Consider the following 20,224-nt stretch of genomic DNA (forward strand, 5'->3'; position numbering starts at 1 on the left):
TGGCGACCAGATTAAATTGTGTTTCACTGGAGTCCACCAGAAGTGTTCCCCTACTTTAGGTGTATGATGGATGCATAAGAGGATTTAGCAGGGAAAAAGAAACCTTTTCTTATGTAACACAAGGCAGCTGCACTCCAGAGTGAAGTTTGCCAGGGTTCATTTATTAATAATCTCTCTTAGAAAACATACAAATGGTATCACAGCATTTGGTCTCCAGGCACAGAATCGCTTTATGCAGGGTCCTGTGAGTGGCTGAAGCCCTTCTCTTCAGCGTCGTTGCCAGTTTATAAACGCGGAGCTGCAGTCCGTCACGCTTCTGCCTGTTCTTTAGTGTGTGTGCGCGTGGGGGGGGGGTGAATAACAGAGGCACATGGCATTTTTTGCAGCCATGTGCAACCCTGCTTGCTGCTGTGCAGCCTTGGAGTTGGGGCAGAATCTAATTCGGCACCATAGTGGGGCAAGAGGGTGACATCAATCCATCCTTGTCACATCCGGGTGGGGCTGTATCCACTTGCTTTCCGTCGCAACAAATGCACTACTGATAAACGGGGCGGAGCTAAAATACATCTCTTTATTATGCTGCACTGTAAAAACCAATAAAACTTTCCATATGAACAAACTTCCTATCAGATACAATAATGAAGTACAAGAGCCTGTGAACCATTATTTACATGCACTGCTAATGAAATTTTGGCACTTCGTTCTGCAAAAGAAAAGGGGGGAAGAAAAGGGGGTCTCCGACTTATGGGACGATTGCCCTGAAAGAGTGCACTTTTTTCCTGTCTGTTTTATAACCATGATAGCACAGTGCAGACAATAGGTCACCATCCAGCTGAGGCCCCTGTGTCTGTAGCTCCAAGCTCTAGGACCGGTATTGGCTGAGAGCATCTGGATGCTCGTCCAATCATGACTCTTCATGGATCGTTCCACTTGAGGAATCTTCCTGTTGTCCCCCACCACGTTTTTGCAGCGGTCTCCATCGTGGAGCCTTTGTCATGACCCATTCACACCCCAGCCACTGGAAAGGGGGGGGGCAATGGAGGTCCTATGTGATCTTCAGGGTGCTTCCATACGTCTGCTGGATCACCACTTGCACGTTGTCAAGTATGAAGTCGAAGGCCATGTTCCACACCGACTCCACGGACTGCTGCATCAGCCTGGCCACAAGGGGGCAACACCACAAAGGACATGAACTAAGACTAATGGCCCTACCCCTTTGCAAGGCCTTCAACAATCCTGCAACACTCTGAGTGGACCTATTGTGTGAGGGCTTAAGTCGCTGAGTGTTTTCAGTGTGACGGCCCTGCCTCCCACCTAGCAGAAGGTAGCGGGTTACCTCTTCATGTACTTGATGACGAGGTCGAGCTTCTCCAGGTCTTTGTCCTCCACCAGCTCAGTGCAGTACTTCACTACCTGCAGGATGTCTTCTTCCATCGGTTCTGAGACGACAGAATAGGTTACCGTCATGCCACATGACGGTACATTACTTGTTCTCAACTGGCTGCAGTAGATGAACCAAATACTTGGGTATCTGGTTCCAGTAAGGACCCCCCCCCCCCCCGGTGCAGTACCTGGGATGGTAGTGACCCATTCCTTCAGCAGTGTCCTGATATCAGTGAATTCGCAGGCTCCGGCCAGCGTGGGACCAGGACGGGCTGCGACTTTCACCAGCTTTTCCTGCATGTCTGGATTCGGGGACGACGTTGAGGGCCCGTTTTCAAGCTGAGGTAGAGAAGCAGAGGTCAAACGAGCCCGGCAGCGCGGTGGCAGCTTGGACAATGCCCCTTCAGCCAGCTCTGCTGCTTAAACACCCACCTTCAGGGCCTCCATGTGTTGGTGTGTGACCGGCTTGGCCGGGCTGCTCTTGGCGGGGCTGTTTCCATAGAGATGCCCTTTGAGGGGACTCGGGCCCGCTTTGGCGGGACTCGTGTTCTTCCGTTTGTAGCGGCGCTTGGCCCGTCCAGCAGTGGCCTGCCTCAGCTGCAGAAGCGGGTTCCGGGACTCCACTGCAGGGATGAAGTGACACGCTGACATTCCCACCACTAGGGGGCGAAGCTCTCCTCCAAATGGCATGGTCGCTGGATTTCTTACCCTGGGGGGGCACCGTCTCTCTGCGTCTATATGCTGAGCGTAGCTCCTCTTGGAGCTCCTGGGGGAGGGCTGCGAGCACCTCCGGATCAACCTGAGGGGAGGGGGTGATGCATGCGGGGTGACGGATCCTCAAACCAGGCCTGACAGGCGAACCCAGAGTGCCTGAGGAGCAGTCTGGTGCTGAGGATGCCTGCCTACCTGCGAGAAGTCCGGCAAGGCCAGCACGATGTCGGTCGGGTGTGTCTGGCTATGCTGGCCTGGTATCTGCAGGACCAGCCTTCGCGTAGACTGGGTGGAGCTAGACGCTGGGGCTGGGGGGGAGCTGGCAGCCTGCTCCTCCCTGCAACCCCAGGAGCGCTCCACCTGCTCCCTCAGCTCAGCTGGCAGCGCCTCCAGCACAGAGCGATCCACCTGGCGGAGGGGGCGGGGGGGCGGGTCACTGGAGGCTCAAGGAGTCTAAATGTAATGAAAGTGGTTCTTTTTTGTCTCAGCCCCCCAGAAAAATGATTTTTCTAAAATCATTTAGCTGTTTGTCCCATGTTTTCATATGCATTCCATTCCTCCTCCTAGCTAATTTTATCATGGGGACCCCACCCCGGAAAAATTGCAAATTTTATCATGTGGGACCTGTAGTGGGGGGCCGGGTTCATTCACTAGATTTAAGAGCCATTCACAGCCAAAACGTTTGCAGACTGAGCCAGCTCTGATCTAAAAGGTGACAGCACAGCCATCCCACTACCGTTTGGCTATAAGTCAGACTCTCAGTGTCGGTGGCGCAGGGCTGTTAGTGGCGGGGAATGAAAAGGCACCATCGCGGTCTGCGTGCGAGCGGGTGGCCTCACCTGTGAGGGCGACGGCACCTCGATGCTCAGGTCCAGCCGCTTCCTTACGCGCCTGGGAGTGTGCAGACTCCCGTTGTGCCGTGGTTGGGGCACCCCCTTGCTGGTGCCTGGCGCTGGTTCTCCCAGGACCAGTTGTGTGGCTCTAGGCTCCTTGCCTTTGTCTAATGGACTGTCTGGGGCAGGTGCATCTGAAGCAGAAACTTGAGGTGGGAGGGATTTAAAGGTTTTAAACTTCATGATGCTAAAGCTTGTTGCCGCAGCTACTAAACACAGAAGAACATAAACTAAAACATACACACAAAGACTGCCACTCTGCCCTTAAAGACCCCTGACCTGTGCTGGATCTCTGCCCGTCAGGATGAGGAGGTCTCTGGACAAGCAGCATGTCTCTGATGGAGCGACGAGGAAGGCCGGCGCCCCCCGCTGGACCCGGGGAACCAGGCGGCCCGGAGTGGGAGAGGACCAGCTGCTGGACCTGGAGGCCCACCCCCCGCACGTCTGTCACATTCACCTTCATGGCCTGGAAGAGCCGGATGGCTTCCGCCGCGATCACCTGGGCGCAGTCTGTGGGCTTTTCTATAGTCACGGTCCTGTGGGGTGGGGGGGGGCAATGGTATCCATAGCAACCGTGCTCAGGTCTACGCAACAGTGATATGACAGATGACGGTTTTTAAAATTCAGCCCAGACGTCGCGGATAAAAGCAGGCAATAAAGTGCAGATCTGAACTCAATAACGACGCTCGCCAGGAAATGTCAGCAGTCAATAAGAGGATTTAAGAGGAACCAAGCCAGCGGAATGGTCATCTCCAAAGTTCGGCGGTGCCTCCGGATCGCAGCGTGTGTGTCTGCCTGACTTTTCTCTGCTGGCAGCGGGTACGTGTTAGCATGCAGCGGTCGCACGGACCTGCCCAGCGAATCGCAGATGCCGTGTCCCCCGAACTTGGCCGGCTCCAGCGGGGCCCCTGCTTTGCGCACCATCACCTTCAGTGTGATCCTGCGTCCGCGCAGCTGAGACGCCTGCAGCCGCCGCTGCACCTCCTGTGACAGTTTGGTCAGAAAGGTCTCCGCTTCTGCCACCTAATGGTGAGAAAGGCAGCTGAGCCACAGTGCTGCCAGGTCAGGGTTCATAACAACTAACTAAACAGTTAAGCACCCAGACAGAGTGATGGAAATGGAATGAATCTGCACGTGGTGAAACGTCATGTGACTGTATCGCAATGATTATAATATCAGATCAAACAGAATTGGCAGCATGATCACACTGCTGGCTCCATGTCAGTAGGGTGTGGCACCCCCCCAGACCAGGATACATGCGGCGATACACTGCGGAAGTAAGCCGCACAGTCGTACAGCCGTTGTATCCTTTCCTGCAGCGAGTCGGCCCACGAGATCCTGCAGATCGCCACTAGGCCTGAGTTGACGTCTGAGCTGATACCACACATGTTCTATTGGGGAATGATCGGGAGACCTGGCTGGCCACACGAGGACCTCGTCATGACGCAGGCAGTCCATAGACACACGTGCTGTGTGTGGACAGGCGTTTTGTTGAAAGACTGTACCAGGGTGCTGTCTCAGGATGAGAAAGACATGCGGACGCAGGATGTCACTGACATAGCACTGTGCCGTCAGCGTCCCCCGAATCACTCATACCCTATGGCTCCACACACCATGATGTCATACCCTATGGCTCCACACACCATGATGTCATACCCTATGGCTCCACACACCATGATGTCATACCCTATGGCTCCACACACCATGATGTCATACCCTATGCCTCCACACACCATGACGCACGGATTAACGTCGGTGTGTCTCTCCACAACATTGCCAGGATTGGTCCTCTCCCCTCGGCGCTGCCATACGCACACGACAGTTATCCGTGGAAATGCAGAACCTCACTGAACATGGCAAGACGGCATTCATCATCAGTCCATGCCTCCTGGTTACAGCAGCACTCCAAACGCAGCCATCTCTGCGCTGGTGATAACGGCAGCCTACGCATGGGACGATGAAACCGTAGTCCAGCTGATGCCAGTTGTCAAATGTCGTAGAGAGTCCAATACCTGTGTCTGGATGGTAAGCGCAGATGTCATGGGGTTCTGTAATGCTTGGAGCACAATACAACGATCCTCCAGAGGTGGGGTCCATCTTGGGTGACTGGAACCTTCTCGACGTGTTTGGGTGCCTCACGTGCCCATTGGTTACAACATCGGGTGACTGACATCTACACGCCTCATATGCCGGGCAATTGCACGATATGACCCCCCAACCTCACAATGCCCCCCTATCAAACTCCATCAAGTGCTGCTATTCCTGTCTAATGCGTCTACGAGGCGTCCTCCGTGTCTGGTGACTAGACATGCCAGCTCCTTGCAAATCGAATCATTTATACACCCATCGCTGGTCTGCACGTGTCCCAAATTACATCCAAATCGGACCATTACTTCTGGGTGCTTAACTTTTTTGTCACTGAGTATAAACAAACAAACAAATAATTTGTAAACCAAAATAAAATATGATGGATGGAGAAGGAAACGGCAGAAATCCATCGACCTTTTTGTGCCGTGACCCAATTATTACTGTACCAGCTCAGCTGCAACCCTATATCAAGTATAGGTGTAAATTAACCCTATGATCAAACGCGCAATGCACTCTACAATTTACGGCAATCAATGCCTGTTGCACAAATCTGATTGGATGTGCCAGTGAATTTAAAATTAATCATCTGTGGTTTGGCTTCTTAGATTGGTTGAGTGTTCATTGTGATTTGCGTTAAGCATTTGCAGACCCAAGACCCGTTCCATCCATCCATCCATTTTCCAAACCGCTTATCCTACTGGGTCGCGGGGGGTCCGGAGCCTATCCCGGAACAATGGGCACGTTCATATAGGTTAATTCTAGCATTGGAGCTAGGAAATCTGATCATGGATCAGCTGGTTTTAAAATTCTTATATTTCCAGCTCTACCTGGTGACCCTTTCAGAACTTTTTTCAGAATAAGTTTGGGTCGCGACCCACGGGTTGAGAATCACCAAGACAAACTGACCTGCGTGAAGCGGATCCCGTAGTTCATCTCTGCCGACACAGACTTCCTCTCCTTCTCGCTCCTTACGGGCCGGTCGTCCAGGCCACGGCAAAAACGGAACAGTGTCTGACCCGTCCGAGGCCCAAACTCTCGCTGCAGTCGGGACATGGACAGCTGCTGTAGGTCTCCACAGGAGCGCACGCCCAATGAGGCCAGCCGGAATCCCATGGCCCGGCCCACACCTACACGAAGGCCAATCACAGGCAGGGGGCGGAGTCATCCTTATACCATCTGCCAACAAAAAGGGGTACTCCCCACTGGTCCATTAGATTTTAATATTGTTATGCACAATATAACTGTGGGACACGGTGCGAGATGCTGGCTGATTAAAGGCTGTAATTTTCTCTCAAGGTGAACAGCTGTTATCCAAATGACCTTCATTAAGAATAACCTCAAGCGAGTTTTGAACCAGGATTCCCCATTTTGAAACAAGCTCCCATATTTTGTGACATATGCAGGCATTAAATCTCTTTTTTCCAGAATTAGACTGAGCAACCACCAGGGGGCGCAGTTCTCACCAGGCAGGTTGGTTACGGATTGATCTCTGATGAAATCGTCCACTTCCTCTGGCTTCAGGTAGTACTGGCCATCCGGTTTGGCCTTCCGAGTCGCCATTCTGGCCAGCAGAATGTTTGAACCTGGCGGGGGGGGGGGGGGGGCACATCAGAACTGGAGCTAAAGTGTACGGGGGGGGGAAGCTTGTGGGTCTGAAAGCATATGAATTTGGACTTAAAAGTAACACTTTGACAATGTAGGCTGGTACTGCACTGTTCTAAATGGTTGTACGACTTTTGCCAGGAAGGTAAAAGACAAAAAGCGCAAGAATATTGAACCTCAACCCAATCGATACTGGTCTTCATTTCATTTTTAATATGTGACCCGTCGCCACGGAATAAGTCTTAAGACGCACTGGTAGAACTGCACCCATAAGACTCATTTGGTGGTGATGGGTCACATATTTATTAATCTGACGCTTTCATCGGTTTAAAAACCGTCTTATGTAAAATAGTTACAATTTATGTGCACTAGCTGGGATTTGAACCCACAACATTTGCGTCGTTAGATCAACGCGGTACTAGTCTGGCTATAGGACTTTTCAGCTGTTTCTCGGGTGCTGCGGGCGTTTGGGCTGTGTGTGTGTGTACGGACCCATGCCCACGGACGCGCTGCACCCCGTCCGGTCCCGCACGTCGGCCCGGATGGTGATGGCGAGGTCGTGAGGCGAGACTGACAGCTCCGCTAGCAGGGAGGTGGCATCCATCAGGGCCTCGTCGCAGCTCAGAGCCTCGATGTGGTGAGTGTAGCTGGAAATGATGGGGGGGAGGGGCTTTAATGGCAGTCATGGAAGACATGGAGGACCGGACACGCATACGGGTAGAGGAGGCGGCCGGTACCTGGCTAGTGTCTCATACATGGCTGTGGCCACCTCCTTGTAGGCCTCAAAGTCGTAAGGCACTGCCTGCAGACCTGGGCACAGCTGCTTGGCCTGGCCGAAGAACATGCCGTTTCTGACTCCCGCCTGCCTTTAGGAGGGGTGGGGGCGCGGTCACAGTCAGTCACTCAGCCAATGAGCCGGCGCACTTGGAGGGGCGTGGCCTACCTGGCCTCATAGCTGCAGGAGGCGATCTCAGCCATCGAGAGGGCGGTCAGGTCCTGGTCCGTCCCCGCCGGGGAGGTGTTCGGGCTCTCTGGAGAGGGGGTCACCTCCAGGTCACCGTCTCCCTTCTCTGTGTGACCAGGAGGCGCATGAGTCACCATATGGTCTCCCGGTATTCACCCGAGACCCAGGCACACCTGCTCCAGCTGCCGCAGGCACTGCACACTGCACTTTGTCTTCCCCAGGAGTGAGTAAGTTCCAGGGCGCACTGCAGAAGGTGCCCTCACCTGCCCGTTTGGGGTTCAGTTTCTGTTGGTAATACCGCATCTCCAGCTGGGGGTTGGCCCCCGGGCGCTTGGCCACTTGCCCCCGCCCTCGGTTACTCGTCACGGCAACTGGTTTCCCTAAGGAGGAGGTGGGGTTCTGCGTATGACTGACCGGTCAGTGGCTGGGAGGGAGCAAGGCAGGAATACGAGATGTCTGGGTGTTAGTGGGCGGGGCCTCACCATTCAGGTCCGGTCTGTGTCGGATCCCTACCGACACGAAGAAGCAGTCCATGTCCACGTGCAGGATGCAGGGCTGCCGTGCCTGAGGGCCTGGAGGGGCCAGGGAACCTGGTGCAGGGACACCCAGAGAGTCAGAGAGACCCAGAGAGACACCCAGAGTCAAAGAGACCCAGAGAGTCAGAGACACATGACTCTGGCATCTACACATCCAGCTGAAGCTTCTTCCTAAATAAGTCTGACTCAGCAAAGCTTGTCTCAACTCAGCACAGCAGTGCTATCAGCTCCAAAGCTCTTAAGAAGGGTCCAAGCCCAGTGGATTCTGGGATACCTTGGGCCTCCAATCCACTTCCAGGAAAGTGTGAACGCAGCAGGTTTGGCAACATGGCGAATTCTGCGACAATGGGCTAAGCACACATTCTGACAAACCAGCTAACAGAGAGAGGAGGCTGACTGTTTCATTAATGAGGTCTACCATTTTGGAGGGAGATGAGAAGCAGGTTAAAATTTTAAGAAACTGGGCAAACGGCATACAGCTTTAATGCCGAAATCTGTGTGAGAGTTTTAAAAGAGGCGGAGAGCCTTCTGTGGAGAATAACGGTTGATAGATCACCCAGGGGACACATCAGAATCAGAGAGGAGGAGGGCCTCTATATTACTCATATTTATGATGATAATCTTAAAGATGCAGTATATTCATTTGTCGGCATGTCATGTTACCATTTTAAAGCAATACAAAATATACCAAGAAATTTGAATTCTTATTTTTATTCAATACAGTCACTGCACCTGTCGCAACGTTAAATTATACCTGAATTCTTTGAAACATAACATGTAAACGAAAATTAAAAATGCATCAAAGGCTTCTTACTACCAAGTAATGTTCCTGCTTGTTCTTTCGTAACGTCCCCGTGAAAATGCATTAAAACACTAATCGTGGATTGGTTCTTACGCCTTACCACTAGCAGAGTTCAAGCCAGTAAGTTAACTAGTAGCAGCATTACGGTAAGCAGAATGAATCGAAATAGACAGAAATCAAGGGGTCATCTTGAAATACCTGCACCCTGAGCCATCCTTTGACGCCTTAGGCGCTCCCGCCCGGGAAAGTTGGTGCCCCCTGTTGTCTGGGTCCGGTATTGCAAGGAACTGACGTACTCCGAGAACTCGCTGCGCCAGGTGGAGATGTGATGCAGACGGGAGTGAGAGTAGTACTCAGAGATAGAGTCCGTTCCCATGACTTGCTCACCACCTAAGGAGTCGCCTGGGTTCAGGGTAATATGTGGAAGTGGGTTCAGACCTTGGGGCGTAAGATGCTGGGCCCCATTGAGCCGGAATCTGCCCACACTTCGCGTGGGGGTAGGGGGTCCCTCAGGATTGCCAGCCTGAGGGTACAGTTTCTGCGCCAGGGCGGGCTTTGGGTCTGAAGGCTGGGGTGCATGTGTCCGGGTACTGCCTGCTTCAGGTCCCAGAACCTGGCGAGTCATGTCCTGTGGGGATATCGTTTGACCACCAGGGGGCAGCAAATGAGTAGTCTCCACTGTACCAGTGACGTGAGAGGCAGGGGGTGGGGCCCGGGGCCTCTGGCTCAGCCAGTCATCCTGTGGGATCGGCCCCTGCATTGGGTCATGGGGTTTTAAGGCACCATTCATAGGGTGGCTGTGGCCATTGGTCAAAGTCCGCTCCAGGGCTCCTTCTATGGAGGAGGGTGGAGCAAGGCTGGGGGGGTCACCTCCCACCTTCTGCATCCCATTCAGTCTCAGGCCCAAACTCAGGTCTGTTCCATTCCTGTAGAACAATCTATAGTGAGTTATAGTGAAGAACAAAAGTAAAAAAATATTATATATATATATATATATATATATATATATATATATATATATATATATATATATATAGATGATCAGTGAAATAACAGTAAAACACTATAATATTACACAGACTTCAATAATTCCATTACGCTGGTTTGGACTGTCTAACATTAATGAAACATTAACATATCAGATTACTATGGAAGCGACCAGTAATTCCTGTACTTACAGCTTGAAGTCTTGATGCGTCAAACTGGGGGCATGGCCAATATGTTTGGGGGTGTGGCCAGACTGGTAGTGGGAGTGGCCTGGTCCATCACGTTCCTGTGCCAGGTGTATACTGGGAAAACTCAGACCCTTATGCTTGGCATAGAGCTGGTACTTCAGGTAGGAGAGGAGGTGGCCTGCCTTAATGCTGTGTGGGGGGGGAAATAAAAAGGAGAGTTTGACTATTTTATGGTTGGGCAGAGAGGGTGACTGTAAATTAATGTTCCAGGAAGTCTGTGAGGAAATGACACCGGAAGTGAGCCTCACGTGAGCAAGCGCTAACAGTCGCTAACCCTAACAGCCACACACACACCTGTCAGTGATCCAGTCAGGCCGGACCACCTTCTCTCCCCGCAACTCCTTGATTTTGGTGTTTGGGAGGTTAGTGGCGATGATGTGTGTGGTCTTGGAGCGTGAGTAGTACACATGGTACTGTCCACCGTGCAACATCATCAGTCTACGCAGCTCGTCTGCGCTGGGATCTGCGGGGGTGTGGAGGTGACAGAGCCATAAGCCAGGCGGAGCTGGACCACGACACGTCCCGCGAGGGCGAGGGAGGGGGAGGGGCTCACCCGTGTAGCCGTTGACGTAGATGGCCACACCGCTGAAGATGCTGGAGGAGGCGCCTTCCTTCTGCTTCTCCCGGGGGGCGTCCAGCTTAAACTGCTCCTCCAGCTTGGAGACCTTAGCGGCCATGTACCCCCCCTGAAGGAGAGCCAGAAAACCCACATAAGCACACTTTCTTTAGGCTCTATGGGCTGGGGGGGGGGGGGGGCAGTGATAAAGTCCCCCAACTCCTTCGAGTTCCCGTTGCCATGGCAACCGGAAAAGCAATCATGAGGATGACTGAGATGTGCAGAGAGATGAAGACTTGCATGAAGGCTACTCACATGCCTTCGTACCGCATGTGTACAGCCTGTCTACTCGACACGAGTGCAAGTCGTGTGTAAAACCTTCAGTTGAGAACCATTTGACATGTGACTAATGCCTAACAACTGAAACACAATTTATCCTTTTTAGCACAAACCTATTAGCAGACGTCACTGTGTTCTATGTCATAACAAGTTCCTATGCTACCTCAAACTACAGATACCATAATCCTTTGCATGTTAATGAATCCACTTCCTGGTTTAAGTCTGCCTTGCAAGCCTTTGTACTCCAGTCAGATTCCTAGGGTGTGGATTCTAAAAAAGAAACTACAACTTGTCTGTTCCACAAGCATAATCGAAAAGTCATTAAATCCATGTATTGAAAAGTCATTCTGTACGTACATATATTGAACTGGCCCCTAATCTGGATAATATTGACTTGATATTGAATATTGACACTTGAAAATTGACACTTGCGTGTTAATATGCCACAGGGTGTCATCAGCTGATATTTTTCCAATATTCCGGATATCTGTATTATCGATCATATATTTCAGATGTTGCACAGAAAAAGTCCAAGATGAATCTCTGCTGAGAAAAACTGGGAGAAAGACAGTAGATCTCAGTCGAACTCGACGGCCCCACCTGAACTGACACCCCCCCCCCTCCCCAGGCACAGGCAGTGCCTAGATAACCAAACAGGCCATTAAAATCCACAGAGGTGAGGAACGGCTCTCCTTGCCGTGCCTTAAAACCATGTCTCCCACTCGGGCGGGCGGCACTCACCCTGCCCCCCCAGCCGTCATCCTCACTGGCCCTCTTCCTCCAGCCTCCTCGACTCATACTGAAATGCCTGTGGAGAGAGCAGCCAAGGGCATGAAGAGACACCAAATCCCAGCGCGAGTCCAGCTAAGGCAGGAAACAGGCAGCCTGCACGCGACATCCCATACTCCAAACCCTGGCTTCCCACTGTCCTTTTTCCCTTATAAGGAATAAGCTCCACCCATCCTTCCACTGTCCAATGAAATTGCATAAATACAAAGGAAACGTTTTAATTGGGTAAGGCAGAGCTGGGACGGAGGTTTGAAGGGCATATTCCATCTGCCAGTGTTTGTAAACATTCAGTGGGAAAGACTTGGACTGTTTCTCTATCTACTTCACTAAGAAATGGATGCGGACACCCACCCCGCCCCCAACCGCCCCCAGGATTGGCCCCCCGTGTGGCAGGAGACGTGCGGCCAGTTGACAAAGCGCCCACTGTGCTCCTGGCACAGCTCGCCGTGCGTCGCTGTGGAAACCGTGACACAGGGAGCTGGTGGACACTGGCGTGTCACTGCCATGTTTATGGCTGCGCCAGGCCATCACGGGTCAGTGGTAGCCTCGCGCTGGAGTGCTGCACCACTACAGCAGTGGGGTATCTAAATTTGCCCCCCCCCCCGCCCCCCGCCCCCCGCTGCCTTGCCGTTGACCCCTGCCAGTCCCAGTCTGGGAGACACTCTGTGAAGATGCTGCCTTTTTGGCCAGAGGTGGAGGGGTCGGATTCCAGCTCATTAAGAGATGCTTCGCTGGGAGTGAAGCAGGGTACGGCACACACAGATGGCGGTGGTGGGGGGGGGGGCTGGGGCATTAGGGGGTTAAAGACAGCAAAACCCCGATATTCTGCTTAAAACAACCCTTTTAAAACAACAGACATGACTAATACCTCACGATTGGGACATTTTGTTTTCAAGAGTAGGGTCCCAGCCAAGCTAGACTGAAATGCATGGGGGGGCAGTATCACCAAACAATGAGACGCACAAGGCTGGAGCACGCTCAGTAGTGTGATTCTCTACAGCCATCATCACAGTCTCCCGGGGTTCAGTCCGTTTGTCCTCGTCACCTGAGTGGCAGCTAGGGTACATGAGAGAAGATGTCGGTCACTTACCTGGGTCACCGTGGGTCATGCCCTCCGAGAGACGCTTGGACTCTGGCCACGCTTGTTTGTTTTCTCCGTTCGGCTCGCACACGCTTACATGCACACACACACACACACACACACACGTGCAAGAAAATGGCTTCAAGCTATGGAGACCAACCTCCACAGTGAGATGTGGTTAAGATTCTGTGTAGAGGAGAGAGAAAGAGAGAGAGAAAGAGAGAGAGAGAGAGAAAGGAGGGAGAGGAGGTTAGAATCCACATTCTCAGGTCCAGTGTTTAAAAACATCTTCTGCGGAAAGGCGTCACTGACAGGGTGGAACCGGAGTTTGCGACCACGTCATCAGGACCGGAGGTCTGTCTCAGTCCACAGAACATGTGGATCCTGTTCCTCCATCTCTGGGCTGGGAACTAAGCAGCCAAGCCTGGGGGAACCAGGATCGGGCCGATCCGCCCGTGCAGCACAGCCACACGCCGTACAGCTACGGTCCACAGGGACAGGGGTGTATTTGTAGTTGCCTGTGTGTGGAATTCTCCAGAAAGTCTCTGAGACATGTCATTTTATAAAACATGGAGAGATGGTCACACCTGGACAGAAAGCACTTCTCCCCTGAGATGTGCCTGACGGCGCCCCCTGCTGAGCAGGCTCTGACAGCGACGCGCGTGCTGCAAGGAGCCACCCCTGCGCTTTGTGATCCCCCAACCCCACAGACAGCACCTTGCTGAAGCCCCACAGCTCGGCGTGCTGCGCAGCGATCAAAGGCCAATCGCGTGCAGCAGAGCACCACTTAGTGTGTCGGCGATGCAGCAGCCCCGCCCCCGGCTACGTGTCATTCAGTCTGCAGCTTATTTTAATGCTCCTGGTCTCCAGAGGCGGGAGCGTTTCCCTCTGTCAACAAAAGGCATAAAGGATCCTGGCTCGCCCCCCCTCCACCATTAAGCTGGGATGAGGCTCTCAGGCACGTCCATCAATCACCAAGGAGAACAAAGCGCTTGCACTGCCTGCTGCGGGGGGGGGGGGGGGGGGGGTCAGCAGGACACGCTCCTCCTGCGTGCGGGCTGGGGGCAGAGACGTGCTCCATAGTGCCACACTCTGTACTGGTCCCCACGGCGGCCACTTGCAACCCCCCCCGAGTATTTATAATGAGGCTGAATCTGAATGGAGCAGGAGGAGAGAAGAGCTGGAGAGCCAGACGGCAGCATGTCAGATAGGTAAAGCGGGAAGTGGGGGAGGGGCAGCGGAATGGGCAGGGGATGGACAGGCGAATGGGCAGGAGATGCGTGGGTTTGGCAGGGACGACCAGGGGAATGGGCAGGCGAATGGGAAGGGGACGACCAGGGGAATGGGCAGGCGAATAGGAAGGGGAATGGTAAGGGGACGCGTGGGACGGGCAGGGGAAAGGGACGCGTGGGATGGGCAGGGGAAAGGGACGCGTGGGACGGGCAGGGGAAAGGGGACGCGTGGGACGGGCAGGGGAAAGGGACGCGTGGGATGGGCAGGGGAAAGGGACGCGTGGGACGGGCAGGGGAAAGGGACGCGTGGGATGGGCAGGGGAAAGGGACGCGTGGGATGGGCAGGGGAAAGGGGACGCGTGGGACGGGCAGGGGAAAGGGAAGGGGATACATGGTATGGATAGGGGAAAGGGAAGGGGAATGGGCAATGGATGCAGGGGACGGGCAGGTGAATGGGTAGGGGATGCGTGGGACGGGCAGGGGACGCGAGGGGCGGACAGGGGAAAGGGAAGGGGATGCGGGGGACAGGCAGGGGAAAGGGAAGGGGACGCGTGGGACGGGCAAGGGAAAGGGAAGGGGACGCGTGGGACGGGCAGGGGAAAGGGAAGGGGACGCGTGGGACGGGCAGGGGAAAGGGAAGGGGACGCGTGGGACGGGCAGGGGACGCGTGGGACGGGCAGGGGACGCGTGGGACGGGCAGGGGACGCGTGGGACGGGCAGGGGACGCGTGGGACGGGCAGGGGACGCGTGGGACGGGCAGGGGAAAAGGAAGGGGACACGTGGGATGGGCAGGGGACGCGTGGGATGGGTAGGGGATGGGCAGGGGACACGTGGGACGGGCAGGGGAAAGGAAAGGCGGGGCAGGGGGAAGGGGACGCGTGGGACGGGCAGGGGAAAGGGAAGGGGACGCGTGGGACGGGCAGGGGAAAGGGAAGGGGACGCGTGGGACGGGCAAGGGAAAAGGAAGGGGACACGTGGGATGGGCAGGGGACGTGTGGGATGGGAAGGGGAAAGGGACGCGTGGGATGGGTAGGGGATGGGCAGGGGACACGTGGGACGGGCAGGGGAAAGGAAAGGCGGGGCAGGGGGAAGGGGACGCGTGGGACGGGCAGGGGAAAGGGAAGGGGACGCGTGGGACGGGCAGGGGAAAGGGAAGGGGATGCGTGGGACGGGCAGGGGATGCATGGGATGGGCAGGGGAATGGGCAGGGGACGCGAGGGGCAGCCAGGGGAAAGGGAAGGGGATGCATGGGATGGGCAGGGGATGGGCAGGGGAATGGGAAGGGGATGTGGGGGACGGGCAGGGGATGTGGGGAGAATGAAGGTCAAGGTAGCTTTAAAGCAGGGCTCCCCAATTGGGAAACCATGTTTTAAAGAAAGCAGGGAAGCCCCCCCCCAAATCGGAACCAGGAAGAAAGAAAGGGCACATGGTGTCTGAGGACATTTTTTTATGACCATGTAAAATCTGGCACCATGCTGGTCCTACATCAGTCAAAGAAACAGCTGAACAGCCCCTACAGATTATCAGCATCAGAATTACACCCCCACCCCCCAGTTCCATTGGGGTCTCTGGCGAATCCAACAGGATGGAAAAATGACACTTTATTCAGCCCCGTGGTGAAATTCTCTTTTTCCTACCCAATCTTCCTTTCCATGACACACCGACGGACATACAGGTAGGGCAAGCTTGGGGGTCACAGTGCAGAGGCAGCCAGCACGCAGCGTCCACAGAGCTCAGGGTCATGGGCCTTCCTCAGGGGTCCAAGGCCGGCATCAGTCTGCCAACCCCAGGAGTCAAACCAGTGACCTTCCGATCACCGGCACAAGTGCAAGCTCACTGAGCGTCACACCCCATGGGTGAGCGGGAAGGGGATGGAGGGCTGGTATCGCCAACGAGGCGTCTCCGGAGCTCTCAGCCCGACATAAAGTCAGAGGGGACTGAGGAGCACAGAGAGGGGAGCCGAGATGAATTAGTGAAACGTGTGAGTTTCTCAGACGCATCAAGCTGTACCGCATGAGGCATCAGGCTCGGGGCGAAGGAGAAGCTGCTTGACACACAAACATGTCTGTGGATCTCCTAGAGTGACAGTCCTCCAGGAACATGCCTCAGACCATACAGATTAAAAATTTATAGAAATATGTAAGTCGTACATGTTACTTCACCCCGAAGCAGGGGGGTAAGAGGGACATGAATACCCTGCCAGAATCAAGGGGCCCGGCAACTTACAGGGGCCCTATATACATAAAATTATATGTAAAATTGGGTGGGAGGGGGCCAAGGTGACATTTTGTCAGAAGTTCAAGAATTTCTAGGTACACATGAGTAATCTTACTCTGGTGTATGAATCTGGGTTCCGGTAAACAGGTAATTAATGAATAACATTTTAATTTCTTAGTCTACTAATAACATAAAAGCAGTTAATCCTCACGAATTAAATGAAGAATTTATGGAACCCGTCACAGTGCTTAAAAGTAGATGACCCTTAATCTCAGTGAAACGCCACTTCTCAGACAGTACCTGTGTCTAAACGGGCTTCTGAGGGTCCGGGAGGTCGTGGGGGTCACCCAGGCTGATGCGGGGAGGAGGCAGAGACCAGATGCGGCAGACACCTCCAGATGTGTCGCTGCCAACCGCGGATCTATTTCGGATGGTAATCGGATTACTCGTCTTGTCCCGGTCCGACTGCCCCCACAGCAGCAACGCGGACAATTAACCTGTCAGTCCTGGCTTGCCATCCGGACCTCCTGATCCCACAACGCAGCGGACAAAGTCCGAACTACAAACGGGACCCCCGAAAGCGCCGCTGAATCACTGCCTGCGACTGTCACGGCGATCCCAATAGGCAGCGTGACCGGCGTGAGTCCCGGTCCGGGAGCCGCACCGAGCCGAGCCGAGCCGATCCGATCCGCGCCGGGACGGGCGAAGCTAAAACAAGCACAGGCAAGTTGCAGGGGCAGCAGCGCAGCTGGCACCCCCCGCACGGCACGGCGGTGACAGCGGGGCAGGGCGCTCTGCGGACGTGCACCAGGGACTCGCCAGTCCAAATATGGACCCAAACATGGAACCAGACGTGCGGCACACGCCTGCGGCGCTGCGCGTCCGCCGCCGAAGCCCACAGATCCGTGCTCACCTTCTGCGTCTCTCGCTCTCTCCCCCCGATCTTTTTGCCTTTTTTTGTTCAAAGCAGGGCGCCCAGCGCCGTGCCCGTAGGCCAGCCTTGCGCACTCTTCGCCCTGCCTTTCCACTCGTCCCTCCGTATCTGCGCTTCTTCTCGGCGTCTTGCAGAGCTCCGTGCCCGGGGATGTGTTTGTTTTATCGCGATCCCGCAGCGTGTCGAGGCGCGGACCACAGATCGCTCCCGACCAGCCTTCTTCCTCTTACTCCATTTCCAGCCGCCTGCTCCTGCCCTCCCCCCTCCTCTCCCCGGCTCCTCCTCTCAATGCTTTTCCGCCTCAAACCCTCCTCCCCGAGGGTGTCACACTGTGACGGCGCCGTCGTCGGCGGCGGCCGGTGTCGGGGCTCCCCCCAGCGGCGAGTCGGCCGCACTGCGCATGACGCGAACACATCCGCGCCGCAGCTCTCACGCACATGCACTCTCCACACCTACGGCGCTTCATTGACTGGACCATCGACGGTCCCTCCTCCTTCCCTCCCTCCCTCTCTCTCTCTCTCTCTCTCTCTCCCTCCCTCTCTAGATGAGCTTGTTGTTTCTATTTTCTCCAGCAGTCTGACTTATTTTTGCATTTTGCGGTTGCTGTACCGCGTTTTTTGTGAAATAAAGACTGAAACTACTTAAGTACAAAGCATCGGACCTAAATACTAACGTAAGAAATCCAGAAACAGTCCGGAAATACATCTTTCAATTGCAACAAAATAATTATAAATATGCAAAAAAATTATTCCAATTGAACAATGCAATTTGAATTGATCAGTTTTATGCAAAACTGCACAATGGTTGACGAAGGGTATGAAGCCTTACCTATGCGTTCGCAACCCAGTTGTGTTCAGTATTGTGGGAAAACGTTTTTGCTAATTTAAATAAAAATACTGTTTTCATGGGACGCCTTAGCGGCAGGATTCATAGTGAATTGAAAAAGCCACAACGACAGAATCCAATTTATTTCATAATAACGGTGTGATTATAATTAATTGTAATTATAGATTACATTTATTAGTTTGCATATAACCATATTGGCGAAGGGGAAACACATTTGTGTACGATTACATCCAGCTGTTATTGTTACAGAACAATAATTCACTCATTAGTTTTAAAAGTGCCTTAGAAAGTACATGTCAATCATAGACACCCTAAATGGGTCGCGTCTTATCAGAAATCCCACCCGGAAATGTCATGGATGTGGACGCTGCCAAGTCTGGATGTCTGACTGGGGCTAGCGGGAATGATAGCTGTTCGTCAGGCACACAGATAATATTAAAACCGACTGGTGGGACCTCTGTTTAAATAATGCGTTTGATATTGCAGCGCCCTTCTGATCAGATATGTCTGCTGTTAAATGTAATCACTGTTTGCCGAACCAAAGTGTGGCTCAGTAAATGAATACACGTCCCTGATGGAGCGCTTTGCTGTAAACGCGACTCAAAATGCACCATATTGTAGAATGAGAATGCACGAGTGGAAGTATTCTGCACATCGAGCCATGAAATGGTGGCAAACACTTGCAAGGGAACTTTGTGTGTGGAGCAGAGTTCATTTACGCTGTTTCATTGCGTTTGTTAGATGCGTGCGCTCTCCTCTGACTGGTTGTTACTCTCTTCTGTTGCTATGGTTCCAGCTCGCGGATGAGAGGCTGAGAGGTAATGACTGCTCTCCTATTGGTTTGATCATTATGTGGGCGGGAATACAAGGCAGACAAGAGGATATATAGGAGAGGGGCGCAGAAAAAGCTTTAGGTTGTCAGACATAGGAGAAAGGAGGCTTGGCTTTGAGTAAGTATTCTGTGCAACCGGAAAAGATTTATGTGGACGCTGAGTAATAAGCCAGGTTTGGAGTACTGAAGCATTTCCCAGCATGGAAACTGGCAGGTTGAACAAATTGATTGAAAAATGGCGAGATGCCAACGCGCGGCTTTAAAATAACCACTCATGCAATAGCGCCAGAGACAAACGGCAAGGGCTGAAGGCGAAAGTGCGATAAGTATATAATCACACAGTCTGTAAGGGTATCACGTCTAAGCAGAGACAAAGACTAGTCTTAACGGGGCGATGCAAGCTGCATGACTGCTGTTAGTGCGCGCAAGATAACCAGTCTGGGAAAAAAAGAATGTTCGCTACATGTTCGTGGGCACCTGTAAGACATATCTGAAAACAATGTTTTACCTAAAAGTAAGTCAATTTATTTGTAGGTGGTGTTTGGATCTCAGGCAGTGTAGGGCACAAAGCTGGGCAGACCCAGGATTGGATGAGAGGTGATTATTTATTACTATGCAGTAATACGCTGTGAAAGCAGGGTCGCATTAATCAATAAAAAAAAATCCTAGGCTGTGAACAAAATGAAACGGTTAGTTAAATCGGCAACACCCGAGTGTCTATGCTGCTGTCACCATAGGGCCCCAGATAAATTAATCCGCCTCTGCGTTAAACTGTCGTTATACGCTTTTGGAGCGCAGTCGGTCTTTCCTCAGTATAACAGTCCACACAAAATTTCATTCGACAGTGTGATCATTAACTCCAAGACCATTTTTAAACTGTGGTGTTCTATGTGATAATTATTGTTTATTTAACTTTTATTTTACTGTGCGATTACTGAATATATTAATAAAAAAAAATCAAAACCCTATAATTTTCTTTATGTGAATGTCACCGAGATTATTCAGGATACTGCGTTAGTAATTACACATTGATTATCTTCATTACTTAATCACACTCGGACATACTAAGTTATAACACAAAACCGAGGTGATTTCTTGAGGAGCAAATGTTGAATTCAATGTTAGATCCTATAATTTACCATTAGGGGGCGCTATGCATACAGTCAAACACCGCACTTATGTTG

General features: G+C 52.9%; 1 protein-coding gene across 5 annotated transcripts; it reads right to left on the reverse strand.

The window, feature by feature from the left end:
• Positions 1-140: 140 nt before the first annotated feature.
• Positions 141-18,266, reverse strand: rev1 (REV1 DNA directed polymerase). Of its 5 annotated transcripts, XM_048999292.1 has the most exons (24): positions 16,926-17,316; positions 16,729-16,849; positions 12,989-13,165; positions 11,851-11,917; positions 10,768-10,900; positions 10,509-10,677; positions 10,158-10,343; positions 9,178-9,905; positions 8,124-8,231; positions 7,905-8,021; positions 7,621-7,747; positions 7,415-7,543; positions 7,170-7,324; positions 6,539-6,658; positions 5,982-6,202; positions 3,838-4,010; positions 3,267-3,523; positions 2,934-3,133; positions 2,290-2,502; positions 2,092-2,182; positions 1,816-2,006; positions 1,572-1,722; positions 1,337-1,439; positions 141-1,157 (listed from the first exon to the last, which is right to left on the reverse strand). In XM_048999292.1, exons 4-24 carry the CDS (start codon positions 11,905-11,907, stop codon positions 1,046-1,048), a joined length of 3,741 nt encoding a protein of 1,246 aa, XP_048855249.1. In that variant the 5' UTR covers positions 11,908-11,917; positions 12,989-13,165; positions 16,729-16,849; positions 16,926-17,316; the 3' UTR covers positions 141-1,045. The 5 variants fall into 5 exon arrangements, with proteins under 5 accessions (XP_048855249.1, XP_048855250.1, XP_048855251.1 ...); XM_048999293.1 differs by lacking the exons at positions 16,729-16,849; positions 16,926-17,316 and adding an exon at positions 18,191-18,266; XM_048999294.1 differs by lacking the exons at positions 16,729-16,849; positions 16,926-17,316 and adding an exon at positions 17,342-17,644 and having other exon boundaries at positions 2,934-3,121.
• Positions 18,267-20,224: the final 1,958 nt, after the last annotated feature.

This window comes from Brienomyrus brachyistius, unplaced genomic scaffold, assembly GCF_023856365.1.
Source record: "Brienomyrus brachyistius isolate T26 unplaced genomic scaffold, BBRACH_0.4 scaffold44, whole genome shotgun sequence".
Classification (NCBI taxonomy): Eukaryota; Metazoa; Chordata; class Actinopteri; order Osteoglossiformes; family Mormyridae; genus Brienomyrus; species Brienomyrus brachyistius.